Here is a 24577-nt window from a genome sequence, read left to right as displayed (position 1 = left end):
AGCCATGCTGGGATCCAATCTGTTTCATCTCTGCATGGCGGGACGTTTCAACACATGCCACGCCCCAATGGTAGCTTGTGCTCCACCCACTGAAGGCCAATGCTTTAGCCCAGAGGCAGGGAACCTGTGGCCCTTCAGATGTTGATGGATTCCAACTCCCATCATCCCCAGCCAGCATGGCCAATGGCCTGGGATGATAGGAGCTGGAGTCTAAAGCCCTCTTGAAGGCTACAGTGTTCTCCACCCCTGCTTTAACCTTTCGCCTTGGGGAAAGTGCTTCAGCACAACTTGCTGAATCTATACCAGGAGTAAGGAACCTGCTGCCATCTGGATGTTTTGGACTATAACTCCCATCAGCCCCAACCAGCATGGCCAATGGCCAGAAGGGATCCTGAGAGTTGTAATACAAAATTTCTCAAGGGGCCCTGATCTACGCAAACAGGCCCAGGATTACAACGCACATCAGACAAACCAGACTTGCATGAGCTACCATTTGTTTTACCTTTATTACTCCTAACCAACAACAAAGAAATCAGAGCTCAGAAACTTTTTTCCCCCTCTATAAGTCATTTGGGGGTGGGGGAAAGGGGCCCTAAACAGAAAGACGCTTGCTTGCTTTGGATGAAAACGAAACAAAAGAGGGAAATGGGGGGGAATCAACAGTAGCACATTGTGGCAAACAGATACCCCCCAAAAGCAATAAAGTAAATAAAACCTCCAATGGAGAAGGGCCAAAACAGAGGGGGGGGGGAGCGGGCAGGAAAGCACAGGCCAGTAAGACAAGAGACCAGGGTACAGTAATCGAAGCAGGGGCCTCCTCTGAGGACACGGGGCCTCCTCTGTCCACAGCAATCCACTCGCTAGCCGTAGCATTCGACCCCTTGCGTGCAGCATCACAGTATGTTTACAGAGGCCTCGTGGTCTCTCCCATCCCGGTCAAGGCTTCTGTTCCATCACGGCACATCTCTGGCTTAAGAACATCAAAAAAGGTGAGCGGGGGGGAGAAAGGTGGACTCTTTCAGCCTGAGGTAGGTGTTGGGAGAGCAGTATTTGAGAGGAAGCGCAATGGCCAGGTCAAAGCGAGTTCACAAGCTCAGGACTGGGGGAAAGAAATCCTTCTCCCCTCCACTCACTCCCATATTCCTGGGAAATCACAGCCCCACTTCGCAGCCCATCATAGCATGGGGATGGATTCTATTCCAGCAACGCTCCCCCACAACAAGTCCAGTTACTCCTCTTGAAGTACAGAGTTTTGTTGCTCACAGCCTCAGCCAGTAATAGTAACTCACCCAACTTCATAAGCAAGATCTTCCAATCCACTGTGGAACTGCTCCAAGTCTTCAGCAAGACCTCTCTTTCTCTCCCCCTACCCCCACCCCCACCCCCTTCCACCACCACACTGACTTACAGCAGGTTGATATTGGACTGATGCATAAGGCCAGCTCCCCACAAGAAGCAGAGGCCGGTGATGACCCTGAAACCAAATCCTGAATCCATCAGATCACCCATATGCCACCCTAGCAAGCTCATTCCTCAGCCCCAAAGCCAAATCCTCTGTGAGCCTCATACGGTTTTCTACCCCTCACTATGTTGCACCCTTTGGCATCTACTTCCCTAACCTCGGGCGGCTTTCTCCACTGTCATTTCAGTGGCCAGATCTCCGCGCGTCAATGCCTGGGACCAAACTACCAAGAACCCCAAGGGATAAGAGCACCAGAAACAGGCCCATCCAGCTGAACCGTGGCTAAACCCAATGATCCCCCCTTCTCCAAGTTTCGAAATGAGGGCTGAGCATCTTCATCTTCTCAGTTCTTTCTAGTTCATGGTGAAGAAACCACCAGGAATTTCAGACTTTGGAGGATGTCCTCTCCCCACGACCAGCTTGGCAAGCGGAAACTGCGTGGCTGGGATTCCAGGAAAAAGAAGAAACCAAGCCGAGCTCCTCATCTGAGTAGAAACTGCTGATGAAGCCACACAGTGTGATCCAGCCAAAGCTGTAGTCTGACCTCAGACGGTCTCTGGATACTCAGGTACTAATGTATCAGCTAATTTCGCTAAATGCAACTGACCAGCCTTGCACAAGGGCATTATTCACTGGGCCTCTGACATTTAGATTCTTTGAGTTGGGTAAGTCAGTAAAGCTTTTCCCCCCACATGAAGGAGGCTTGCAAAAGTTGCCATTTTCATCCCCTCCCCCATGCAGATTCCCTAATGGATAGTGAAGTCCAAGTCCGTCTCAGTCAGGCATTTAAGGTCTGGAGGTCAGTCCTCAGCGATTCTTAAAGCTTTGTTATCCAGAGTTTGAAATTATGGGGGTGGGGGGTAGAGAAGGGAGTTGGGTCTATCCCAGGTAAGGTTTCTGATGCATAATATAAGGATGAACAGTCAGTAAAGCTTTTCTTGTTTGGGGTATATGTACACAGTGTCAAACAAAGGTGAGTAAGACATCCATATGGATTCTATATCACGTTCAATTCCCAATGCAGACAGGGTTGCTATTCGTTTTTTTTTATTTTTGTACCTCGACAGGTCTTTTCGCCCACCCCACCCCAACCCCCCAAAATCCAACGTCGGCTACTCCACTCCATCAAGGCTTTTCTACGAGCTTCTCGTTTCTACTGTGCGTTTTCTGAAATATTCCTCAACTGTGTAGAGATCAGCGGGTGCCATTGCAAGAGCTGTGTAAGCACGGGAGTTTCCCCGTCATCAGAACGTACAGAAGGGCTTCTCTTGTGTGGATCTGCAGATTGCTGAATGCAGAAGGACATGATCCCTCTCCCACCGCTGGCCCATCGAGTCGCGTTGCCTTATGGGCTCTCCTTGGCGTGGCACCGCTGGTGCTTCAGCAGGTTGGCCCGGCGGGTGAACCCCTTCCCGCAATTGGAGCACCGGTAGGGCTTGGTCCCAAAGTGGGTTCGCTGGTGGATAATGACTTCCAGGGTGGTGCCGAAGCTGCGGCCGCACTCGCTGCACTTGTAGGGCCTCTTGCCCAGGTGGCTACGCTGATGCTTGAAGAGCTGGGACGTCTGGCTAAAGTGCTCCGGGCAGTGGGGGCATTTGTAGGGTTTCTCCCCCGTGTGGATCCTCTGATGCCTCTCCAGGTGGGAGCTCCAGGCAAAGCTCTTGCCGCAATACTGGCACTTGTGGTTCTTCTCCATGGCGTGGCCCCGCTGGTGGGCCAGGAAGGCCGAACTGTCCCCGAAGCGCTTGTCGCAGTCCCCGCACTTGTAGGGCCGCGTGTGAGAGTGGGTCTTGTTGTGCTGGAGGAGGTGGACCTTCTGGGCAAACTTCTCCCCGCAAGTGGGGCAAGGGAAGGGGCGCTCGCCAGTGTGCACCCGGCGGTGGCGCTCCAGGTGGGAGGCCCACACAAAGCCCTTCCCGCACTCCTCGCAGAGGTGGGTGCGCTCGCGGCGGTGCCCTCGCTGGTGGCGCATCAGCGTCTGCCGGCTCCGGAAGACCTTGCCGCAGTCCTCGCAGCCCAGGTGGGTCTTCTTGTGCTCCTCCAGCTCGGCAATCTGAGCGAAGCTCCTCCAGCAGGCCGGGCAGTTGTAAGGCCGCTCGCCCATGTGGTTGCGCCGATGCTTGGCCAGGTGGGCGCTCTGGCTGTAGGTCTCCCCGCACTCGGGGCACTTGAACGGCCGCTCCCCAGTGTGGACCCGCCGGTGCCTCTCCAGGTGGGACGCCCAGATGAAGCACTTGCCGCAGTCGGCGCACTTGTGGCGCTTGATCGCCGTGTGGCCCTTCTGGTGGTTCTCCAGGGCGGAGCTCTGGGCAAAGCGCTTCCCGCACTCGGCGCACTTGAAGGGCTTCTCGATCAGCTGGGAGCAACGGTGCTGCAAGAGGTGGAAGTTCTGGCTGTAGGCCTCCCCACAATTGAGGCACTTGAAGGGCTTCTCCCCCGTGTGCATCCTCCGGTGGCGCTCCAGGTGCGAGCTCCAGATGAAACACTTCCCACAGTCCGAGCACTGGAAAGGCTTTTCTCGGGCGGCGTTGGCCTCGCTCCGCTGGCGGCCCCGGCCGGCGGTGTGCAGGATCCGCGTGCAATCCGAGCACCGGCTCTCGAGGCTTTTCTTCAGCGCATGGCCGCGCTGGGTGGCCTTGTCCTTTTTAACCACCGGGGTGATTTTCGGCGGCTTGGGGGCTGCCCGGTGTACCAAGGGCTTGACCCGCCTGGGGATGCTTTGAGATGTGCCCGGACGCAGCTCCTCAGGGCCTTCATCGTCCTCCTCTTCATCATCATCATCCTCTTCCTCTTCGTTGTTATTGCTGTTCAGCAATTTATCAGCAGCTGAAAGAAAGACACATACTCGAAACTCTTAGCAAAACCATTTTCCCCCATCTGGCTTTTAAGCGATCATCACCATCATCATCATCTATATAGCACCATCAATGTACATGGTACCGTACATAGTAAAAGAACAAAATGGCACTTCCCAGCGCAAAAAGCAGTCTCAAAGCGAATTAGACACACAAATATAGAAAACCATAATTAATGTAACGGGGGTGGGGGGGAACCACCAAAGAAATCCTAATCACCACAATACAAATAAGAATAAACACCATAAAAAGACAACCTAAAATAATAAACAAACATACAACACGATACAAAAAGTGATCTGCTGTTTTATCATTTTTAATTTCCAAACTGCTAGCAGTTTTACCTGCTGCCGTTTTAAAAAATGTTAATTGGATGAATTGCTTTACAAAGAATTGTTTTGTAGTATCTTACTGTATCTGTTCTCCCCCCCCCTTTTTTTTTGTATACAAAAAAGGGATATAAATTATAAATTTAAAAGTCAGGATTTTAAAAAAAAAGCATAGAAAGGATCTCTTCCTTTTCTTCCTAGCCTTAGATTAGAAGCCTGCAGGCAACAGGCCTTGTTTTGTTTTTTTGCTTTGGGGGTGGGTGGGGGGTTGGTACATCAAGGACTGATTTTAGGTGTTTTAGTAATGACAAAGGCAGTGGGGGTTGGGAGGATGGGCAAATGTAAGGAGCTCTCAAACATATGAAGCACTAGCCAGGGCCATATTAATGGCCCTCCTACCTCCAGTACTAGCTAGTGTCCGCCCCCCCACCTCCATCCCCCCCCCACACACACACTGGTGCTCAGTTCCACTCCATCTAAACCCATCCAAACACTTCCCATCTGCCCTGCTTTTGTGAGACGGCAATTGTGAGCACATGCAGAACGCTTTTCCCTGATCCACTGAGCAGAAGCAAAATGTCCATTAAGGAGCAAAACATACAGACACAAACAAACCCAACTAGGCAGCATGCTTGGGAGGTCCACGGTGGGCACATGGGTTCCAGGCCTTGGAAAGAGAGGTGGGCAGGTGACTGGGAAGGGATTCTCATCAGGGTTTGGGGGTGGGGAGAGAAATGGGATTAAGACCAGGACAGGCTCCTTGGGCTGGAAGTAGAAATGTGGTTAAGGGGATTGCAAAGGGTGGAGGCAAGATGAGGCTGAATGGAGCTAATGGGAAAAGGGAACGGAGAGGTGCAAAGTGGGGGAGAAGTGGGGCTCCAGGGCGTGGGAAAAGTGGCTCTAGAGTGACCAGGAGGATCCCCATCAAGTGGGAAGTGTGGCTACGGAAAAGGAACGAGAGAGACAGGCAAGCCTTGGGGTTCTTGCAGCCTCCTCCAGCTGGGTTCCCTCCTGACTGTTGGGACTACAAGCCCCTGGCTGGAAATGCTGGGAAACACATCTGGAGGGCTCCAGGTTGGGGAAGGCTGGGTTTAGAGAGGGGAAGAGTAGCACACGGAAAATGAAGGAGAGCAGAGAGATACCTTTCCAAAGGCATCTAACAACAACAACCCCTCCCCAAATTCACATCCTCCCATTTTTCATTTTTTCATTAGTAAGTATTACTAACCAGAGGTGGTAGGAATCCTGAAAACAAGAGGCCCAGGCTTTGTTTGGCTCCTCCTTCCCTCCATCAAAGGAGACCCAGGGATCTGCCTCTTCCTCACAAGGAGACCGTGAGTGGGAGAGAGGAAGGCATTTTATGGTCTGGAAAGGACCACTTGCCTGGTGGGTGGAGTTTTGAAAGAGCCTCCCCTCCCCCAGAGCATTGGAAAAGGCAGGCTTAAAACCTTTCCCATGTGTTTCCAGAGAGCCCTCTCTCAAAGCCCCACCCAACAAACCGGCTGTTTCCTGTACACCTTTCTCCCTGGGGGGGGGGGGGGAAGCAGGAAGATTCCAAAATCCTGCTGTGGGTGGGGGAGGCAGTTTAAGGCCTACAAGCTGCCTGCCCTCCAACTCCCGAAAGAGAGGAAGGTGGAAGTTATTCCCAAAGCTACATTTTTAAGGAGCATTGATAAGATACAGGATTTAATGCTCCACTGTCAGAAAAGAAAAATATTCTTTGGACTTCCTGACAAATCTAAGACATTAGCGGACCCAGTTGTTGCTAGAAAGAAAACCTAGATGGATCAGCAAGCCACAAAGTCAGCATGAGAAGTTCAATGAGGAGCTTGATTTCATACCACTGAAACTGACGGATTAATTGGCTCCAGGTGCAAAGAACCTGATGAGAGTAAGACCATCGCTGTGTATATATAAAAAGAGTAATATACACGTTATTGCTAAGGTAATGAGATTTTTATTTCTTTTCAATCATTTAGAATCTAAACTTTAGGTAGTGGAGTTGTCTCCTCTTATTCCTAAACTCTTATTCCTTAAACTTACGTTTAAGGTTGCAATTATACCAACTTACCTGAGAACAAGCCCCATTGAATTCAATAGGACTTACCCCTGAGTAGACAGGTCTACTGTAGTCAGGTTTTTCTAAACCTAGCCTTTGCTGCCCTCGTGTCACAACTTGCTTTTGTTACTGTGACCATATCGAAAGAAGAACAGGGTTCCTGTATCTTCAACAGTTGTATAGACAAGGGAATTTCAGTGGGTATTTTGTATCTGTTCAAGAGGGCAGGGCTCCTGCAGCTTTAACTGTTGTGATGAAGAGGGAATTTCACCAGGTGCTGCGTGCATGCAAATAACACCTGCTGAAATTCCCTTTTCTAGACAACTATAAAATATATAGAAGCCCTGTCTTCCTTTCCATATGGTCACCCTACTTTTGTATTCATGATGGATTTTAAAAGTCCTACTCTTATTTTTAAGCCACAATATGAAGAGTGTAATTTTCAAGTTGCAGAAATTGAGCTTATATTAACAAGAAGAATAAGTTGTGTAAGAAGCCTGCTGTGTGTTAAAAGGATGGAGGGGGGTGGGGAAAACCTTTTTAAAAACCCGAAAAAACTCTTTTGAATGCTTGTTTGGAATAGTATGACCAGTGCCAGCTACAGGTTTCTGAGGGCCCTGGGGTGGGGTGGGGTGGGGGTGGGGTGGGGTGGATTCAAAAGCATGCAAGCAGTGTCCAAGTTGCAAAGTGGCAACCCAATAACCTATTTAGGGTTTCTTGGAAGAAAAGTGGGATACAAGTGTTACAAAGGAAGCTAGAAGCTCCCCATCAAGAGTATTCAACTTTTGAAAAAAATATACTGTCACGTTCACACTCCGAATGGTTCAAAGGATGGTTTCGGAGTTCCACTCCATATCTGTGTTTGCGAAGCTTCAAACCAAAGCTGCCGGCCTAAACCTGTTCGTTTGGGGTTTAATTCCAAGAGCAGATAGTTAAATCTGAACGGCAAAGGTAATAGCTAACAGTAACTCCCTATTCTTTCCTGTCTCTGTAGTGTGTGGCTTGGCTTACTTACATGAGTTGTCTGGGGCTATATGATCCACAGGCTCCTTTTGCTGTGGTGCAACCACTCTCTGCTTGGGGGTTGAGTGTGCAGATGGCTTGATGGATGGCCCTGACTTTAGAAAAGCAGACAGACAGTCCAACGGGCCTTTCCAATCTTCCTTTTCCACTAGAAATCTGTTCACTCAGAGTTAAACTAATCCAGCGTAAAAACAGGGGCACTCTATGCTCTCTGTAAGGCCACCCATTTTGCAGTCATGCCGAACCATGTTGCAAATGACCTGAAGTTGCAAGCCTATGCACCGTGGCTCATATAAGTAAGACCTATTGAATCAAAATGTATTTTAATTTTATTTATTTTATTAGATTCATATCACACCCAACTGGCAAATTCCCTGGGGCTGTTTGCAACTATGAAGTTCAACTAACTTCAGCGTAAGCAAGTATAGAAAAGGGGCTGGACGTTTAGCCACCGCCAGCCCAATCTAGACTCACTCGTAAGCAAATGTCACTTAGTTCAATGGGGTCTAACTCTGTAAGCGTGCTATGCTGTTGCCATTCTGAGATTTATCTTGGGCTCTGTAATGTGACATAATGGTGGAGGGGAAGGAAGGAGGGCAGCCAACCTGGGGCCGTGGGGAGCCAAAGTCCATTCTCCTGCACTTCCACATTTCCAAGGACTCTGTCCCATCCTGCTCCAGTACCAACTGGTTCAGCTCCTAGCAGTCAAGCTCTCCCCGACATCTTCCTCCAGCACTAAGACCCAGGAGATGCTGCCACTGCAGAAGCCGGATCCTTGCAGTAGGAAGGTCTTAGCCGTGCAGGCTAATATCGCCTGACAACGGACTCTATGAAGGACACTTTTCACTCCTTTATTTACTTCAGGGATTAAGGAACAGCAAGAGGATTGGCAGGGGCAGGGATGGGCCTGAGAACTAGCAACAAAGACTCGTGGAATACTTACAGGCCACCCGTATGCCTGTGAATCGAGGAGTTGAAGATTCTCCAGCCCCACCCACCCAAACCCCTTTGCCTCTCGGTCCCAGCATTCCTTTTGGGGATATGAGTAAGTAACAGGATGGGGGTGAGGGTGCGCACACACACGCATGCTCTGCAGCAGCGGCTGTTGCCATCTCTGCTCCTTCCAGCACCTGCCTGCTGCCAATGAGCTGATTTGGTACATAGAGGCTTCAAGTATCTCCCTCCATAGGAAGGGCAAGAATCTTGTTGCACTCACAGGCTTATGTGCCCAGCTCTGGCACAACCTGAGCACAAACCAGTTAGCTCTGGCAAAGTCTTGGCTGAGCAAGGTGTCAGGAGTCAGCAGGAGATCCTCCTGAGTTTGCTAAGAGGCTCCAACCAATGACATCATCACTCCAACCAATGACATCGCCCCAGCTCTGAGAAAAGTGCCAATCCCCGCCCCCGCCACGTCTTCTTGGGCGTTCACCAACTACCATACTGTTTCCCAATGGACTCACAAGGGCACGCAGACGTTTAGCAAGGATGCAGAACCTAATGGCCAGGCCCCAAATCCGTTCCCCTATAGCCCCTCCTTCTTCCCCCCAACTACTGACTTGATGATTTCCCAGCTTTTGTGCATTTCCACCCACCCCCATCTTTAAAGGCAGAAATGCCTCTCCTAAGGCCCCATTACAGGCAACAAGAGCAACGTGCTCGTATTGTTTTGGATTTTGGCTCTGCCCATCACTGGAACGTGGCCCCCAGGAGGTTCTCCAAAATGGAATTTGGCTTCGAGGCTGAAAGAGGATCAACACTCCTGCGCACCGACACAAGTCCAAAGCCTCAGGTTAGGGCAGTAGAGGAATTTTGCATGCGAACCTGGGTGCATTTTGAATGATTGGGGGGGGGGGTAGAAAAATGTGTGCATCTCTCTCACTCACTATCTCACACACATACACACACCATTTCAAGCTTGGAGGATGGCAACAAGGGAGAGGGCCTTTTCAGTGGTGGCTCCCCAATTATGGAATGATCTCCCCGATGAGGCTCGCCTGGCGCCAACATTGTCATCATTTCGGCGCCAGGTCAAGACCTTTCTCTTCTCCCAGGCATTTAACAGCATTTAACAACATATGCTAAGTTTTTTTTTAATGGACCCCAGAACTATTGTTGTTTAAAATGGATAATGTTTTATACTGTTTTATATTTTTGATGATTTAAAATTTTGTATACTTTTAACGTTCACTGTTTTTAACTTTTGTAAACCGCCCAGAGAGCTTAGGCTATGGGGCGGTATATAAATTTAATAAAATAAATAAATAAAATAAATAAGCAGGGTTCCTTCCCCCTGCCTCGCTCAGCAGCCTGTCTTCCAACAGGGGCCAGCCAAGGTGCTTCGGAAGATGCCTGAAGGCCAGCCTCTGTGTCTTCGTCCTTCCCTAACCTAAGCCATTCCAATGGGCAGTACCTAGGGTGACCCTAGGGAAAGGAGGACAGGGCTCCTGTATCTGTAACAGTTGTGTAGGAAAGGGCATTTCAGCAGGAGTCATAGGCTCTGGTTTCCAAACTCCCCATGAGTCAAGGAGAAGGTGGTAGGAGAGAGGGTCACCATCCTCAAATATCTCACACTGAGCACAGCGCTGCCTTCAAGCAAGCCAGGGCAACGAGAGCACACAAGCGTCTGGCCTTATGCGGCCCTGCTCAACAAGTTTCAGAGGTCCCTGGATTGCATCTTCCTTGAAATGTGCATCGTTGGGTGGAATGTTGCACATAATGCTTGATGCAGGAGAGGCTGGTTGATGCACAAGAGACTACGGCCAATGCTTTAAGCCAGGCTGGAAGAGTTCCAGTCACTGAGTCATTTGCGTGCCTAGGGATTTGATGCTGGTACCTTGGCATCTGAAATGCTCATTCAAAACTTGTCTGTTTGCTCCTAGGGATTGGAGACTGTGTGTGCATGTGCATACATGCTTACGTTTTTCTTCCAGCCAAGCTCTTAACTACTGTGGCACCTGGAATTTGAAATGCTCACACCAATCGCTAAGCGTACAAACTCTTGACCCAGGACGTTCCTGATTCAAATCTCACCTTCGCTTACAGGGCTATCCAGAAGCCACGGCAAAGCCCCCATCTCTCAGAATTGTCCCATCTGCAACAGTGTTCCTCTATCTTACAAAGTTCTTCTTACTGACCAAGAACACACACAAAGCACTTTGCTACATGAATGCAAAGTTTTCTTACACCCAGAGCTCTATAAATCCACTTGCCGGGTCACAGATTTTGGTGAATCCTCTTCTGAATTGTAGAGAGTTCGAAGCCGAGGGCAGGTGAGGGGGAAGTTCTCACTCTGCACTGGCAACAGAGAGGCAGTGGGCCTGTTCAGACAACACACTAAGCCATGGTTAGGCCACTAATCCTTTGTCAGCAAACGGTCAGTGAACGTTTAAACCGTGACTATGTAGCCACCATGGTCAGGAATGGTTCACACGACATGCTGAGTCATGGTTCACATGAGACGCTAAGCCATAATGTTTAGCTCAAAATGCTTAACCACTCTGGCTTAGTGTGCCGTCTGAACAGGGTCAGTGTAAGAAACCCCACCTGCTTCTGCCGAAACCATGCATGGAATGAAGTGAGACCCAGCCTCCAATCCTCTGATACGCTCAGAGAACTTGGGAAGAGAAGGCCTATTTAGTACTGAATTAGGGCACAATCCTATGCACGTTTAGACAGAAAAAAGTCCTCCAACTCCCAGCATTCCCCAGCCAACTGGGAGGACTTTTTTCTGTCTAAATGTGCATAGGATTGTGCCCTTATCTGAGCTATTTTCACCCTGTTCTTAAGCACAAGTGCTCTTAAGGTGGCTAACAAATCCAATACGTTCTCCCCCACCCCACCCCTTTTATTCTCACAACATTTCAGCTGCCAGGTCAAGACTTTTCTCTTCTCCCAGGCATCCAGATGGTGGGTGTTCAACCTGTTCCAGATGGGGTTGCACTCCCCCTGAAGGAGCATGTTCGTAGCTTGGGGGTTCTCCTAGAACCATCTCTGTCACTTGAGACTCAGGTGGCCTCAGTGGCACAGAGTGCTTTCTACCAACTCCGGTTGGTGGCCCAGCTACGCCCCTACATGTACAGGGATAACCTAGCTTCAATTGTCCATACTCTGATAACCTCCAAATTAGATTACTGCAATGCCCTCTACATGGGGCAGCCTTTGAAGACGATTCGGAAGCTGCAGCTTGTGCAAAATGCAGCGGCCAGATTGATAACTGGAACAAGGAGGTTCGAACATATAACATTGATTCTGGCCCACTTGCATTGGCTGCCTATACGTTTCTGAGCCCAACTCAAGGTGCTGGTTTTAACCTATAAAGCCCTACACGGCTTGGTACCACAATACCTGATGGAACGCCTCTCCCGACATGAACCTACTATACACTGCGCTCAACATCTAAGGTCCTCCTCTGAGTGCCTACTCCGAGGGAAGCTCGGAGGATGGCAACAAGGGAGAGGGCCTTTTCGGTGGTGGCCCCCCCGACTGTGAAATGATCTCCCCGATGAGGCTCACCTGGTGCCAACACTGTTATCTTTCAGGCGCCAGGTCAAGACTTTTCTCTTCTCCCAGGCATTTAACAGCATTTAACAACGCTAAGTTTGCTTTTTAACGGACCCCAGAACTGTTGCTTTTAAATGGATACTCTTGTTTTTATACTGTTGTTTTTATGTTTTTGATGGTTTTAAATTTTGTATACTTTTTTAATGTTGACTGTTTTTAACTTTTGTAAAACGCCCAGAGAGCTTCAGCTATGGGGCAGTATATAAATGTAATAAATAAATAAACAAACATCTCTGCGAGGTAGGTTAACCTGAGAGAGAAGAGACTGGCCCAAAGTCACCTGGCAAACTTCACAGCTGAATGAGGATTTGAACTGAGTCTCCCTGGCCCTCATCCAGTATTCAAACCGCTGTGCCACACTGGCTCTCTCACTGCCTTCCCAGGGAGACTCCCATCAGACTTCTTTCCTTTTCTCAAGCGTAGTGGAAGACTCTGCCTGAACAGGCTATCTGTTGCAACTGCTGGTGGGTTGGGGATGGTCTTTACTGGATCTAATAAGGAGAAACCAAGTGCGAAAGGATGGGCAAGCTGAAACAGAATGGAAGGAAAGAGGGAAAATGGATCCTTACCAAGAGACATCAACGTCTCATAGCTCTCCTGCATGACATCTCGATACAGAGCCCTCTGGCGGGGGTCCAGGTACACCCACGGCTCCATGGCGGCAAAGAATCTTCTCAGAGGCTCACTGGCACCTACCAACAACAAATTAAATCCATTCAAAACCTGTCCTTTCACCGAGGTAAACTACCAAGAGCAGCTTTTCCCCAATCTGGTGCCCTCAGACATGTTGGACCACAATCCCATCATCCCCAAGCAGCATGGTCAAGGAGCAGCGAGTGGATCTTTAATTATGCACATACCATTCATAGGGCCTGTTCAGAAGACACCTTAAACCATGGCTTGAAACCATGGACAATAAGGCTTTTTGCTTTATTCACTGTGGTTAAAGCCGTGGTTTAAGGTGTCTTCTAAATACAGCCCAGCTTTCTGGCTTAACCACCGTGGTTAAAGCCATGGTTTACGGTGTCTTCTGAATGGGGCCACAGCAAAGAGAAGATTTGGAAAAAGGTAGATCGGAGTCTATTGGTAGTTCTCTGGGTTAAGCCAGAAAGCCGGGCTGTGTTGAGAAAACACCTTAAACCACGGCTTTAACCACAGTGGTTAAGCCAGAAAGCTGGGCTGTGTTGAGAAGACACCTTAAACCAGCTTATCTGGTATGAAAGCCAGCTTATCTGGTGTGATGGCATGGGAGGCTGCAACCTTGATGAAGCTAAGCGGGTATAGGCCTGGTCAGTTTCTGGAAGGGTGAATACCTGGGAACCCCATGTACATTGATTCCTGCATTGAACAGGGGGTTGGACTCGACGGCCTTGTAGGCCCCTTCCAACTCTATGATTCTATCTCAAGACTCAACCTAACCACAGTGGTTAAGCCAGAAAGCCGAGCTGTGTTGAGAAGACACCTTAAACCCCAGCTTTAACCATGGTGAATAAAGCAAAAAGCCTTATTTAATGTGGTTAAAGCTGTGGTTTAAGGTGTCTTCTGAACACTGCCTGACTTTCTGGCTTAATCACCATGGTTAAAGCCATGGTTAAAAGGTGTCTTCTAAACAGGCCCTCTATCATCTATCTATCTATCTATCTATCTATCCACACACACACACACACACACACACACACAGTATAGGTTTGCAACCTCTGTAGGCATACTAAAGTTTAAATAGATTCCCCACATATTCTCATAAGATAAAGTGTTATGTATGTACATAGCTCTTTAACTGGCCCATACAAGTACCAAAACCATTAGGTCATTTCCACTGTAGATCGATCGATAGCTGAAAACCAGCAAACCTGTAGTTCAGCAGAGTCTAATGACAAGGTATGTAAAGGAGGAGTTTTTAAAAACTATCTAACAGTTTAAACATGCAACACAAATTTTCCCTCTTAACTGCAGCCAGTACTCCAGTAAACAGTGAGCCAAATGAGAGATGTTAAATTTCTAGTAAAAGTTCTAAAAATATTGAGAAATGCACACACACAAAAGACATTTTTCCCTGGGGAGAAAAACACCTAAGATATTTGGGGGAAATGGAAATATATGCAATACTTATTTTCTTATCAAGCCTAGGCTTATTTTAATGCTTTAACATAAAATGCATCACTTATAACTTAGTTAGCATATAAAATTGTAGTTATTGGTACATTTATGAAGTTTAATGAGCAGTCCTACACATGTTTACTCAAGTAAGAGCCATTCAGTTCAGCAAACCTTACTCCCAGTGAGCATAGTACAAATGCCTTCGTTTTTACAAGCAATTATAAATATATCCAATAATAGAAAGAGAGCTGCAAACTGCTGCACCCTATGTGACTAGATGCAAAAATACATCTGGGACTGAGCATTTATATATATTATATATATAAATGTTTATATATAAACATTATTATTATTATTATTAATATAGCACCATCAGTGTACATGGTGCTGTACAGAGTAAAACCATAAAATAGCAAAACCCTGCCACATAGGCTTACATTCTACATATAATACAGGAATTATCCTTCCCTAATTCTGTAGAATTTACACTGTAGTTTGTCTTACACTAAAAAAAACACTTCATAAAACACATTTTGAGTGAGGAAAAATGCTGTCTTAAAAAGCATTTCACTCATTCCAAAAGAGAAAATATTTCATAAAAGGGTTTTTCTTCCCAATGTCCCCCCAAATTTCCATTTTTTTCATTAGATTTTTTAAAAAAGGCCTTCAAGGAAAAATAACAAGGAAAAAATAATTCCCCCCACCAATTTTTTCCAGCTTCCACCCCACCCACTCCCTGGGTTTTCACTACTCTAAGTCTACAACAGAATGGAGGTCTGTGGGATTCCCCCACCCTTCTACTTACTAGAACCAATCTTGTCAATAGCAAGCTTAAGTTGACATCCAAAAAGAGGGAAATAACCACCAAGCCATTCCTCTTCACATGCCATCAGCATTAAGCTAAGTAGTAGTCACTACATTCAACAAATTTTAATTTCACATTCACACAGTGGCCTAGTTGTCATGTAACTGCAAGCCATGGGGCTGAGTGGCAGAGAGCAAGCGTGCTGCCTCCTGCATGCACCATTCCTGAGTTGTTATCATGATGTCCACACCCAGAAGCTATGACCTGGTTTCTGACAATTCCTAGGTTGTTTAACCCAGGAATTGCCAGGGATGAGCTGAATGCATGAGCCATGCACAAATCATTTCTGCTTTTAATCAACAACCCAGAAACTATGGGCTGTGTATGGGTTTGTTGTGTTAACTCTGGGTTATTTAACCTATAAACAACCCAGAGTTTCTGGATTTGGACATCACAGCAACAACTGGGGTTCCTGGGTTAATAGCTTCGGCAACTGGGCAGTATAAAAATGCAATAAATAAATAAATGAAAAAGGACGAACCCACAGGAACATCCTGCATTCAGCAGGGGGTTGGACTCAATGGCCTTATAGGCCACTTCCAACTCTACTATTCTATGATTCTATAATAAGAAATGCTGGATCAGACCAAGGGTCCATCTAGTCCAGCACTCGGTTCACACAGTGGCCAAACAGCTGTCGACCAGGGACCAACCAAGCAGGACACGGTGCAACAGCACCCTCCCACCCATGTTCTCCAGCAACTGGTGCACACAGGCCTACTTCCTCAGATACTGAAGGCAGCATACTCGCTCACTCCCATTAGATTTTCTTGGTTAAACAACTGAAATTGCTGTTACACGTGAACCAGGTCGGTAAAAGCTATTTTATTTGAGAGAGTTAAGAGTTGAGAAACAAAACGCTGCACTGGAGTGGTGAGTCTGGACAGTGCAACTGTATCTTTGCAGCTACCATACCAGGATTTGCATGAGTCTGATGACGATGGCAAGGGGTGTTGGGGGGTTATGGGGGAATGGGAACACCAGGCATAATGCCCTATCCAAGTCAGCATGATCAAGAATGGATGGACACCCGGGAAACGATTGCATTATAAAAACAGCCATGCCAAAGCTCATTGCTGAAGTGCTTGTGAAGCACCAGCCTCTCGTAGGCTTCTGCACAGTTCGTTTCCATGGCTGCCAGATTCAATACAGAACAGGCTTCACAGCTCTTTAAGGATGTTTACACTACTGGATTACCCTAATTCAAGAGCTGTGCCTCCTTTTCCCAACCAGAGACCTGGGAGGTTGTAGTGCCACGGGGGAGGGGAAAAGAGAGAAAGAGGTCTCTATATCTATACCTCGGCGTTTCCATAAAAGCAGGGCCACCGAGGTTCTTCCAAAAGCAAATTCTCTTCATGGTGAAGGTTGCGTGGGCTCTTTTTCAACTACGAAGAAAGCTTTACAGCAAGGAGTGTGGGGCCCTCTGGCTGTTGTCAGACTGCAATTCTCATCAGCCAGCACAGCCAATGGTGAGGGATGATGGGAGTTGCAGTCCAACAACCTCTGGAAAGCTACACCTTGCCCACCCCTGCTTTGCGGTTATAGTTTATTTAGCTCCACAATCCTCAGAAGTTGCTTAGGTCAAGAAGCGGATTTTTTTTTAAAAAAAAGTGTGATCCTACCACATGGTTCATTGGGGCCTCAGGGCAGCTAGTCCTGGGTCATGTTCAAGGCCAGCACAAATTGTGATTCTCCTCTCCATCCCCAACTCGAAAGCAGCCCCACCAGCCCTATATTTTAGCTTGCCTGACCATTTCTGTCTTCAGCACAGGACGGCTTTGCTGATCCTTTTGTTTAACAGATGGCTTTACATGGCTGGTAGGCTGTGACCAGCTATGCTGCTGCGCAAGCCCAGCCAGCAAGCACCCCAGCTCAGCAAAGTTTTGAACCCAAATCTCCCATACTCAAGCTCAGCACTTGATTCGCCGCACCAGGCTGGCCCTAGAAACTAGGAAGGTAGGTTGTGTAGTGGGCAAAGTGCTGGGTTTGGACTGGGAGGCCTCAGGTTTGCATCCCAGCTCAGCCGAGAATTTCCCTAGGTGAGCTTGGCCCAGTCGCTCTTTCCTTTAAGGCGGGCTTCCCCAACCTGGTGCCCTTGCACTACAACTCCCATCATCCCTGATCATCACCCATGCTGGAAGGGGCTGATGGGAGTTAAAGTTCAAACTAACTTGAGGGCACCAGGTTGGGGAAGGCTTCTTTAAGGGGAGGCAAGCAGTGCCCTCAATATGTTTTGAACTACAACTCCAATCATCCATGACCACTGCCTATGCTGGCTGGGACTGATGGGAGTTGTAGTCCAAAACATCTCAAAGGCACCAGAATGCCTACCCTGATCCCACAGGGTAGGGGGTGGGTGGGAAATGGAATGAAGAGACCCATGCACACCACCCCTTGGTAGAAGGGTGGTATATATACACTGAGAGATAGTGTGGTGTAGTGATTAGAGCATTGGGACTGGGACTTCAGAAATCAAGGTTCGAGTACCCACTTTTTTATTGGATTGATATCCCGCCTTTTTTCCTCCAAGGAACCCAAGGCGGCAAACATAATCCTCCTCCTCCGCTCCATTTTATCCCCACAACAACAACCCTGTGAGGTAGGTTGGGCTGAGAGTCTGTGACTGGCCCAAAGTCACCCAGTGGGTTTCCATGGCCAAGTGGGGACTAGAACCCGGATCTCCTGACTCCCAGTCCAACACATTAGCCACTACACTACACTGGCCATGAAGCTCACTGGGTGATTTTGACTCTTACCTTACCTATCTCACAGGATTGTTTTGAGAATAAAATGCAAAGGAGGGTCATGTGTTTCTTGGTGGAATGGCAGGATATAAATGTAATAATAAATTTTAAAAATAATTTTAATTTTTTAAAAAAGAACTACCTACTGTATTTAACAGATTATTCTAGCCTCCAGTGCGCATAACTTCCCTCCCCTTCCCTCCAGTCAAATTAATATCTTGCCAGTTTTGATTTGATGGATCCAAAAGGGAAGAACACTATCAAAAGGTAAATGAGAAAATACAGCACTTAAAACGGTTAGAAAACCATGCCACCCCCATTGTCCAACCCCAGAAGTTTTCAAGGCATGTTTATTTGCAGAGTGGCAGCGGCACTTATTTGGATTGGCAAAGTCTTGCTCAATTGGCCATTGGTAGTCAGGCAAGGAGCAGATACCACACACAGGGTGTGACCTGTCACTGTTTAGAGAGTCAGTTTAAGCACTTCACTTCCAAGGTTTGGGTTAAACACACACACACACACACACACACACAGAAAGAAAGAAAGGGGGGAAGGAGGGAAGCAGGCATAAATTCTTTTACTTCATATTACAAAGAGGTTCAAACCTTCCTCCAGCTTGTCTGAATAGAAGTCTCATGTTGCTCCCCTTCACCAAGACCAGCTCAAGACATAATAGCAACTGAGGCAGAAAATTGAAATCCCCCCCATTCTACACTATAGAAACATAATGAATCAAAACCAATCAAGTGGTTAATGGCAGTAATAACCTATTGATATTACTACTAAAAATTACAGATTTATTGTGGTGTAAGCTTTCGTGGCTGAGAGCGCATTTTGTCAGAAATGTTACCTGATACAGTGGACTTGGGTCCACGAAATCTTATGCCACAATTAAGTTCCACAAGACTCTCAATTGGTTTCCATGCATCAGACTTTCAAAGTTATCTCTCTAGAATTATAAATTAACTAGCAGCTTGGCACCAAAATCTACCACCTCGCTTTAAATTTTAAATTCATTTGATATAAGCTACTTTTGTAATTTGTCTGAATCGTACTATTTTGATATCGTAGTAAGCCTTGGGAAGACCTCAGTTTGGAAAGGCAGCTAAGAATTAAATAAAACAAGTAAAATTCCCAATGCTAGGACCAACCCTGATCTTCAGAGCTACCTAGTGCAATCCTATACACATCTACTCTGAAGTAAGTCCTAATGAATTCAACAGCACTTCCTTCCAGGTATGTGTGTATAAGACTGCTGTCATCTCACAACATTTCATACTGAATCCATTTTAAAAACAACAAACAGTTTGCACTTTTGCACTCATCACCAATACTTTACTGATTTCTTCCATTAAAGTTAAAAAAAACACAAGGTATCAAATGTATAGAGTAGTATACAATTTTTAAAATTCAGCAATACTTAAGATAGTTGCAATATTTTAGAACCCTTTGATTAGATAAGCCACAATAAGGATTTTTTTAAAGTAGCAAGATAGCAAGTTCTCTTGCAAAAAATAAAATAAAAATCAGAGGTACAAATTCCTGGAAGAAATTGTTATGAAGACGAAATGGCAAGGGAGAGAACGGAATTAAAATATTACAGTGTTGCCAGTCTGGATGTACCTTTTGGTAATCAAACGTGAAGCAATCCACAATAAAGGGGTATAAACCTGTGCATCCACTTAAATATACCACAATTAAGGAGCGACCACGAAGAATGATGATGGTAGTAGTATTTGTTTGAACACACTCAAACGGTTCCCATTCGCAGACTACAAATTACATAGGGGCCTTCGGGTAGCATCCAATGTTAGTCCTACTTAGAGGAGAGTCATTGAAATGATTAGGCCTTAGTTCGTCATGACTAAAGGAAGTCCCATTCATTTCAGCGAGTCTACTAGGATTAACATCGGATCCTTTAACACAGAGATCTGATTGGCCTACAGGCAAAGAAATCTGAAACTACTCCTCCGCCTGACTGCACGAGCGAATCGGAGACAATTCGATTTAGTTATAGACCTTTAAAAAAAAAGTCTCTGTTCTCAGTATCGCTTCCTCTCCTCCCCCACCCCCCGAGGTCCATTTCACCCCGGCCCTCGTTGCAATCCCACCCACCCCCTGCAGCAAAAGGGCGTCCCGCTGAGCCCCGATCACGACGCGCTGCCTTTTCCCCCCTCCTCCCATTGATCCAGGGGATGTCCCCCCTCCCCCACCGGACGCGGGTTTTCCTTTCAATCCGCTCTCCCCTCCCCTTCCCAACAACAACAACAAAAAGGGGGGGGCGGGAATCAGGGCCAATTTGTGCCCAAAGCCTTCCAGGCCCGGCTCCCGCTGGCCCCTCCCTCTTCGCCCCAGACTCGCCTTTGATCACCTACAATCCGCCTGCGGCGCCGCTCCGACAAGTTTGCAGCTCGGGGCGGCGCGGGGGGATCTCTCTATTGCGGGGATCAGCCGCAGCAGCAGGAGCAGCAGCAGCAGCAGCAGCAGCCGCCACTTAAAATTAATCCGGATGTGCAGCGGCGGCCGACTCGGGAAACTCCGCCTCTCCAGCCGGGGCTGCCGAGCGGCAGAGAAGGGAGCAGCTTCCCTTCCTCCAATGCGAAGAGGAGCCCTCTGGTGGGCACGGGCCAAATGTGGACCGCTTAGTACGGAAGACGAGGGTTGTGTCCGGCGTTTGTCCAAAAGAGTAGACCCATTGAAATGAATGGCAGTTAAGTTACGCTGACGTTTGGTACAATCCACATCATACCTTCAACTCCCAACCGGGGAAAAGTTGCTTTTTAATTGGCGACCTAATTTGGTCTCACCAAAGTTTCCTAAATCGGCCCGAGTTTTATCTTAACCGGTTCTCTTAAATGTAAATCTTTTGACTACAGTTTCCAAGATCATTTGGTTCGTTTCCAGGACAAAACGAATCACCAGGAGTTCTTAGTTCTTGAGCATATTCTAAAAGACACACGGATAATTTACGATTTTCTAACCCGCACCCCACCCCATTAGGGAATACCAAATTTAGCCTTCGAAAAAGAGGGATCTTAAGAGACAGAGGGGGAAATAAAGGGTAGGAGAGGAATTAAGTTAAGTCTACCAAGTCCCATCCATTTCAATAGGTCTATTCTAAGTAAAACTAACACTGGATACAACCCATCGCCATGATTGTGTATTTGTCCCTGTAGACCTGGGTGCAGCCTGCAATGGGTTTTCTGTTTTGTTTTGGGTTTCTTGGTCACTTCTTCTGCATTTCTTCTTAAAACTGTTACAACTTTAACATCATGCCCAGCAAGAACTGGCCCAAGACATTTTGCTGCCTGAGCGGAGCAGCAACTCCACCCCAAATCCAGGTACAAATCCAGGTGCGGAGCAGCAACTCCACCCCAAATCCAGGTCCAAGGCCAGCCAAGTTGTTTTGGCACATGAGGCAGAACATCCCCAAAACATCTCTTCCCCTCCCTGGCAGTAAAAACCCCCCAACTATCATAAATTAACAGAGCAACCTTATACATGTCTACTCAGAATTAAGCCGGGCAGAGCTCCTGTATCTTTAACAGTTGCATAGAAAAGGGAATTTCAGCAGGTGTCATTTGTATGCATGAGGCACCTGGTGAAATTCCCTCTTCATCACACTTCTGGAAGATCCAAAGGCTACAGTTGGGCAATACCTTCATTAGGACACACCAAAACGTCACCAGAGTTGTTGAGTTGCCCAAAACCCTTCTCCAGGCTAGATGTTTAAAAACATATGTTGGGGCAGGGGAGAGAAATAGCTGAGCACAGGGCTGGCCCTAACATTAGGTAGACTGCGATAATTTGGGGTAGGGTGACCATATGAAAATGCAGGCAAGGTCCCTACAGCTTTAACTGTTGTGATGAAGAGGAAATTTCACCAGCTGCTGCATGCCTACAAATGGTATGATATGCATACATGGTCTTCGATGTCTATATACTAATGCCCAGAGCATGGGAAACAAACACAATGAACTTGAACTCTTATTACATGAAGGCAAATACGACTTGATAGGTATAACTGAAACTTGGTGTGATGATTCCCATGACTGGAATATAGCAATTGAAGGATATAACTTGTTCAAAAAGAACAGAAGAAATAGAAAGGGAGGTGGAGTTGCACTATATGTTAAAAGTACCTATCCCTGCACAGAAATACAGGCGGATCAGACTGGGAGCCCCATCGAAAGCATCTGGATTAAAATAAATGGGGCAAGGAATAAAAAGAACATGATAATCGGAGTCTACTACTGACCACCCAATCAAGGAGAAGACGAGGACGAAACTTTGAGAAACAAATTGCCAGTGTTTCAAGGAAGTGTGATGTAGTAGTGATGGGGGACTTCAATTACCCTGATATCTGTTGGGAGACAAATACTGCCAAAAGCGGCCCTTCCAAGAAATTCCTGACATGTGTGGGTAATAACTTTCTCCTACAGAAAGTGGAGGAAGGAACTAGAGGATCGGCAATCCTTGACTTGATATTGACCAATAGGGATGACTTAGTGGATAAAGTGGCAGTTTCGGGAACTCTGGGAGAAAGTGACCACGTCATACTTGAATTCTTGATTATGAAGGAGACAAAAGTTGAGTGTAGCCATACACGTACTCTGGATTTTAGGAAGGCTGATTTTAATAAACTCAGAACTATGATAAGTAAGGTCCCGTGGCAAGTGAGCCTAATGAGAAAAGGAGTGCAGGATGGGTGGGAGTATTTAAAAAAGGAAATTTTAAAGGCACAGTTACAAACAATTCCAACAAGGAGAAAAGATGGAAGACAACAGAGGAAACCAATGTGGCTCCACAAAAAGCTTAGAGATGACCTGAAAACAAAAAAGGATACATATAGGAAGTGGAAGGAAGGCCAGGCTACAAAAGAAGAGTAAGACAGGTGGCGCAGAAGTGCCAAAATGGCGTCAGGAAGGCTAAAGCTGAGAATGAGCTGAGATTAGCGAGGGATGCTAAAAGCAATAAAAAGGCTTTCTTCAGATACGTGAGTAGTAAAAGACAGAGGAAAGAAATGGTGGTTCAACTGCTTAATGAGGATGGCAAATTGATAAAAGAGGACAAAGAAAAGGCTGAAGTGCTCAATTCCTACTTTGCCTCAGTCTTCTCCCAGAAGCGGGTCTATGACCCCTCTGGAAAAAGTGAAGCAGAAGTTGAGGGGGCAGGATTGCAGTTTGAGATTGATGAACAAATGGTCAAAGAACACCTAATTTCCTTGAATGAGTTCAAATCTCCAGGGCCCGATGAACTGCATCCTAGAGTAATGAAGGTGCTAGCGGAAGAACTCTCAGAACCTTTGTCTATTATCTTTGCAAAATCATGGAAGACGGGTGAGGTGCCGGACGACTGGAGGAGGGCAAACGTTGTCCCTACCTTCAAAAAGGGCAAAAAGGAGGAACCTAGGAACTACAGACCAGTCAGTCTGACATCCATCCCTGGGAAAATTTTGGAGCAGATTATAAAGAAGTCAATCTGTAAACACCTTGAAATCAATGCGGTGATCACTAGAAGCCAACATGGATTTGTCAGGAACAAGTCCTGTCAGACTAATTTGATCTCATTTTTTGATCGGGTAACCTCCCTTGTGGACTGTTGGAATGCTGAGGACGTCATATATCTTGTCTTCAGCAAAGCTTTTGACAAAGTGCCCCATGATATTCTGATTAACAAACTAGCTAAAAGTGGGCTAGATGGAACAACTATTAGGTGGATCCACAGTTGGCTACAGAATCGGACTCAAAGAGTACTTATCAATGGAACCTTCTCAAACTGGGGAGAGGCAACAAGTGGGGTACCGCAGGGCTCAGTCCTGGACCCAGTGCTCTTCAACATTTTTATTAATGATTTGGACGAGGAGGTGCAGGGAACACTTATAAAATTTGCAGATGACACAAAATTGGCTGGGATAGCTAATACCCTGGAAGACAGAAACAAACTTCAAAGTGATCTTGATAGGCTGGAGTGCTGGGCTGAAAACAACAGAATGAAATTTAATAGGGATAAATGCCAAGTTCTACATTTAGGAAATAGAAACCAAATGCACAGTTACAAGATGGGGGATACTTGGCTCAGCAATACTACAAACAAGAAGGATCTTGGAATTGTTGTAGATCGCAAGCTGAATATGAGCCAACAGTGTGATATGGCTGCAAGAAAGGCAAATGCTATTTTGGGCTGCATTAATAGAAGTATAGCTTCCAAATGACGTGAGGTACCGGTTCCTCTCTATTCGGCCCTGGTTAGGCCTCATCTAGAGTATTGCGTCCAGTTCTGGGCTCCACAATTCAAGAAGGATGCAGACAAGCTGGAGCGTGTTCAGAGGAGGGCAACCAGAATGATCAGGGGTCTGGAAACAAAGCCCTATGAAGAGAGACTGAAAGAACTGGGCATGTTTAGCCTGGAGAAGAGAAGATTGAGGGGAGACATGACAGCAGTCTTCAAATACTTGAAAGGTTGTCACACAGAGGAGGGCCAGGATCTCTTCTCAATCCTCCCAGAGTGCAGGACACGGAATAACGGGCTCAAGTTAAAGGAAGCCAGATTCCAGCTGGACATCAGGAAAAACTTCCTGACT

The 24577-nt window shown here is 46.9% G+C and overlaps 1 protein-coding gene across 1 annotated transcript; it reads right to left on the bottom strand.

The window, feature by feature from the left end:
• Nucleotides 1-497: 497 nt before the first annotated feature.
• On the bottom strand, nt 498-20510 carry LOC134395929 (zinc finger protein CKR1-like). Its single transcript, XM_063122203.1, has 3 exons — nt 20370-20510; nt 12858-12980; nt 498-4288 (listed from the first exon to the last, which is right to left on the bottom strand). Exons 2-3 carry the CDS (start codon nt 12943-12945, stop codon nt 2808-2810), a joined length of 1569 nt encoding a protein of 522 aa, XP_062978273.1. The 5' UTR covers nt 12946-12980; nt 20370-20510; the 3' UTR covers nt 498-2807.
• Nucleotides 20511-24577: the final 4067 nt, after the last annotated feature.

The sequence above is a fragment of the Elgaria multicarinata genome, chromosome 3 (assembly GCF_023053635.1).
Source record: "Elgaria multicarinata webbii isolate HBS135686 ecotype San Diego chromosome 3, rElgMul1.1.pri, whole genome shotgun sequence".
Taxonomy (NCBI): Eukaryota; Metazoa; Chordata; class Lepidosauria; order Squamata; family Anguidae; genus Elgaria; species Elgaria multicarinata.
The sequence above is the reverse complement of the archived record's forward strand: the minus strand, read 5'-3'. Positions and strand labels throughout refer to the sequence as shown.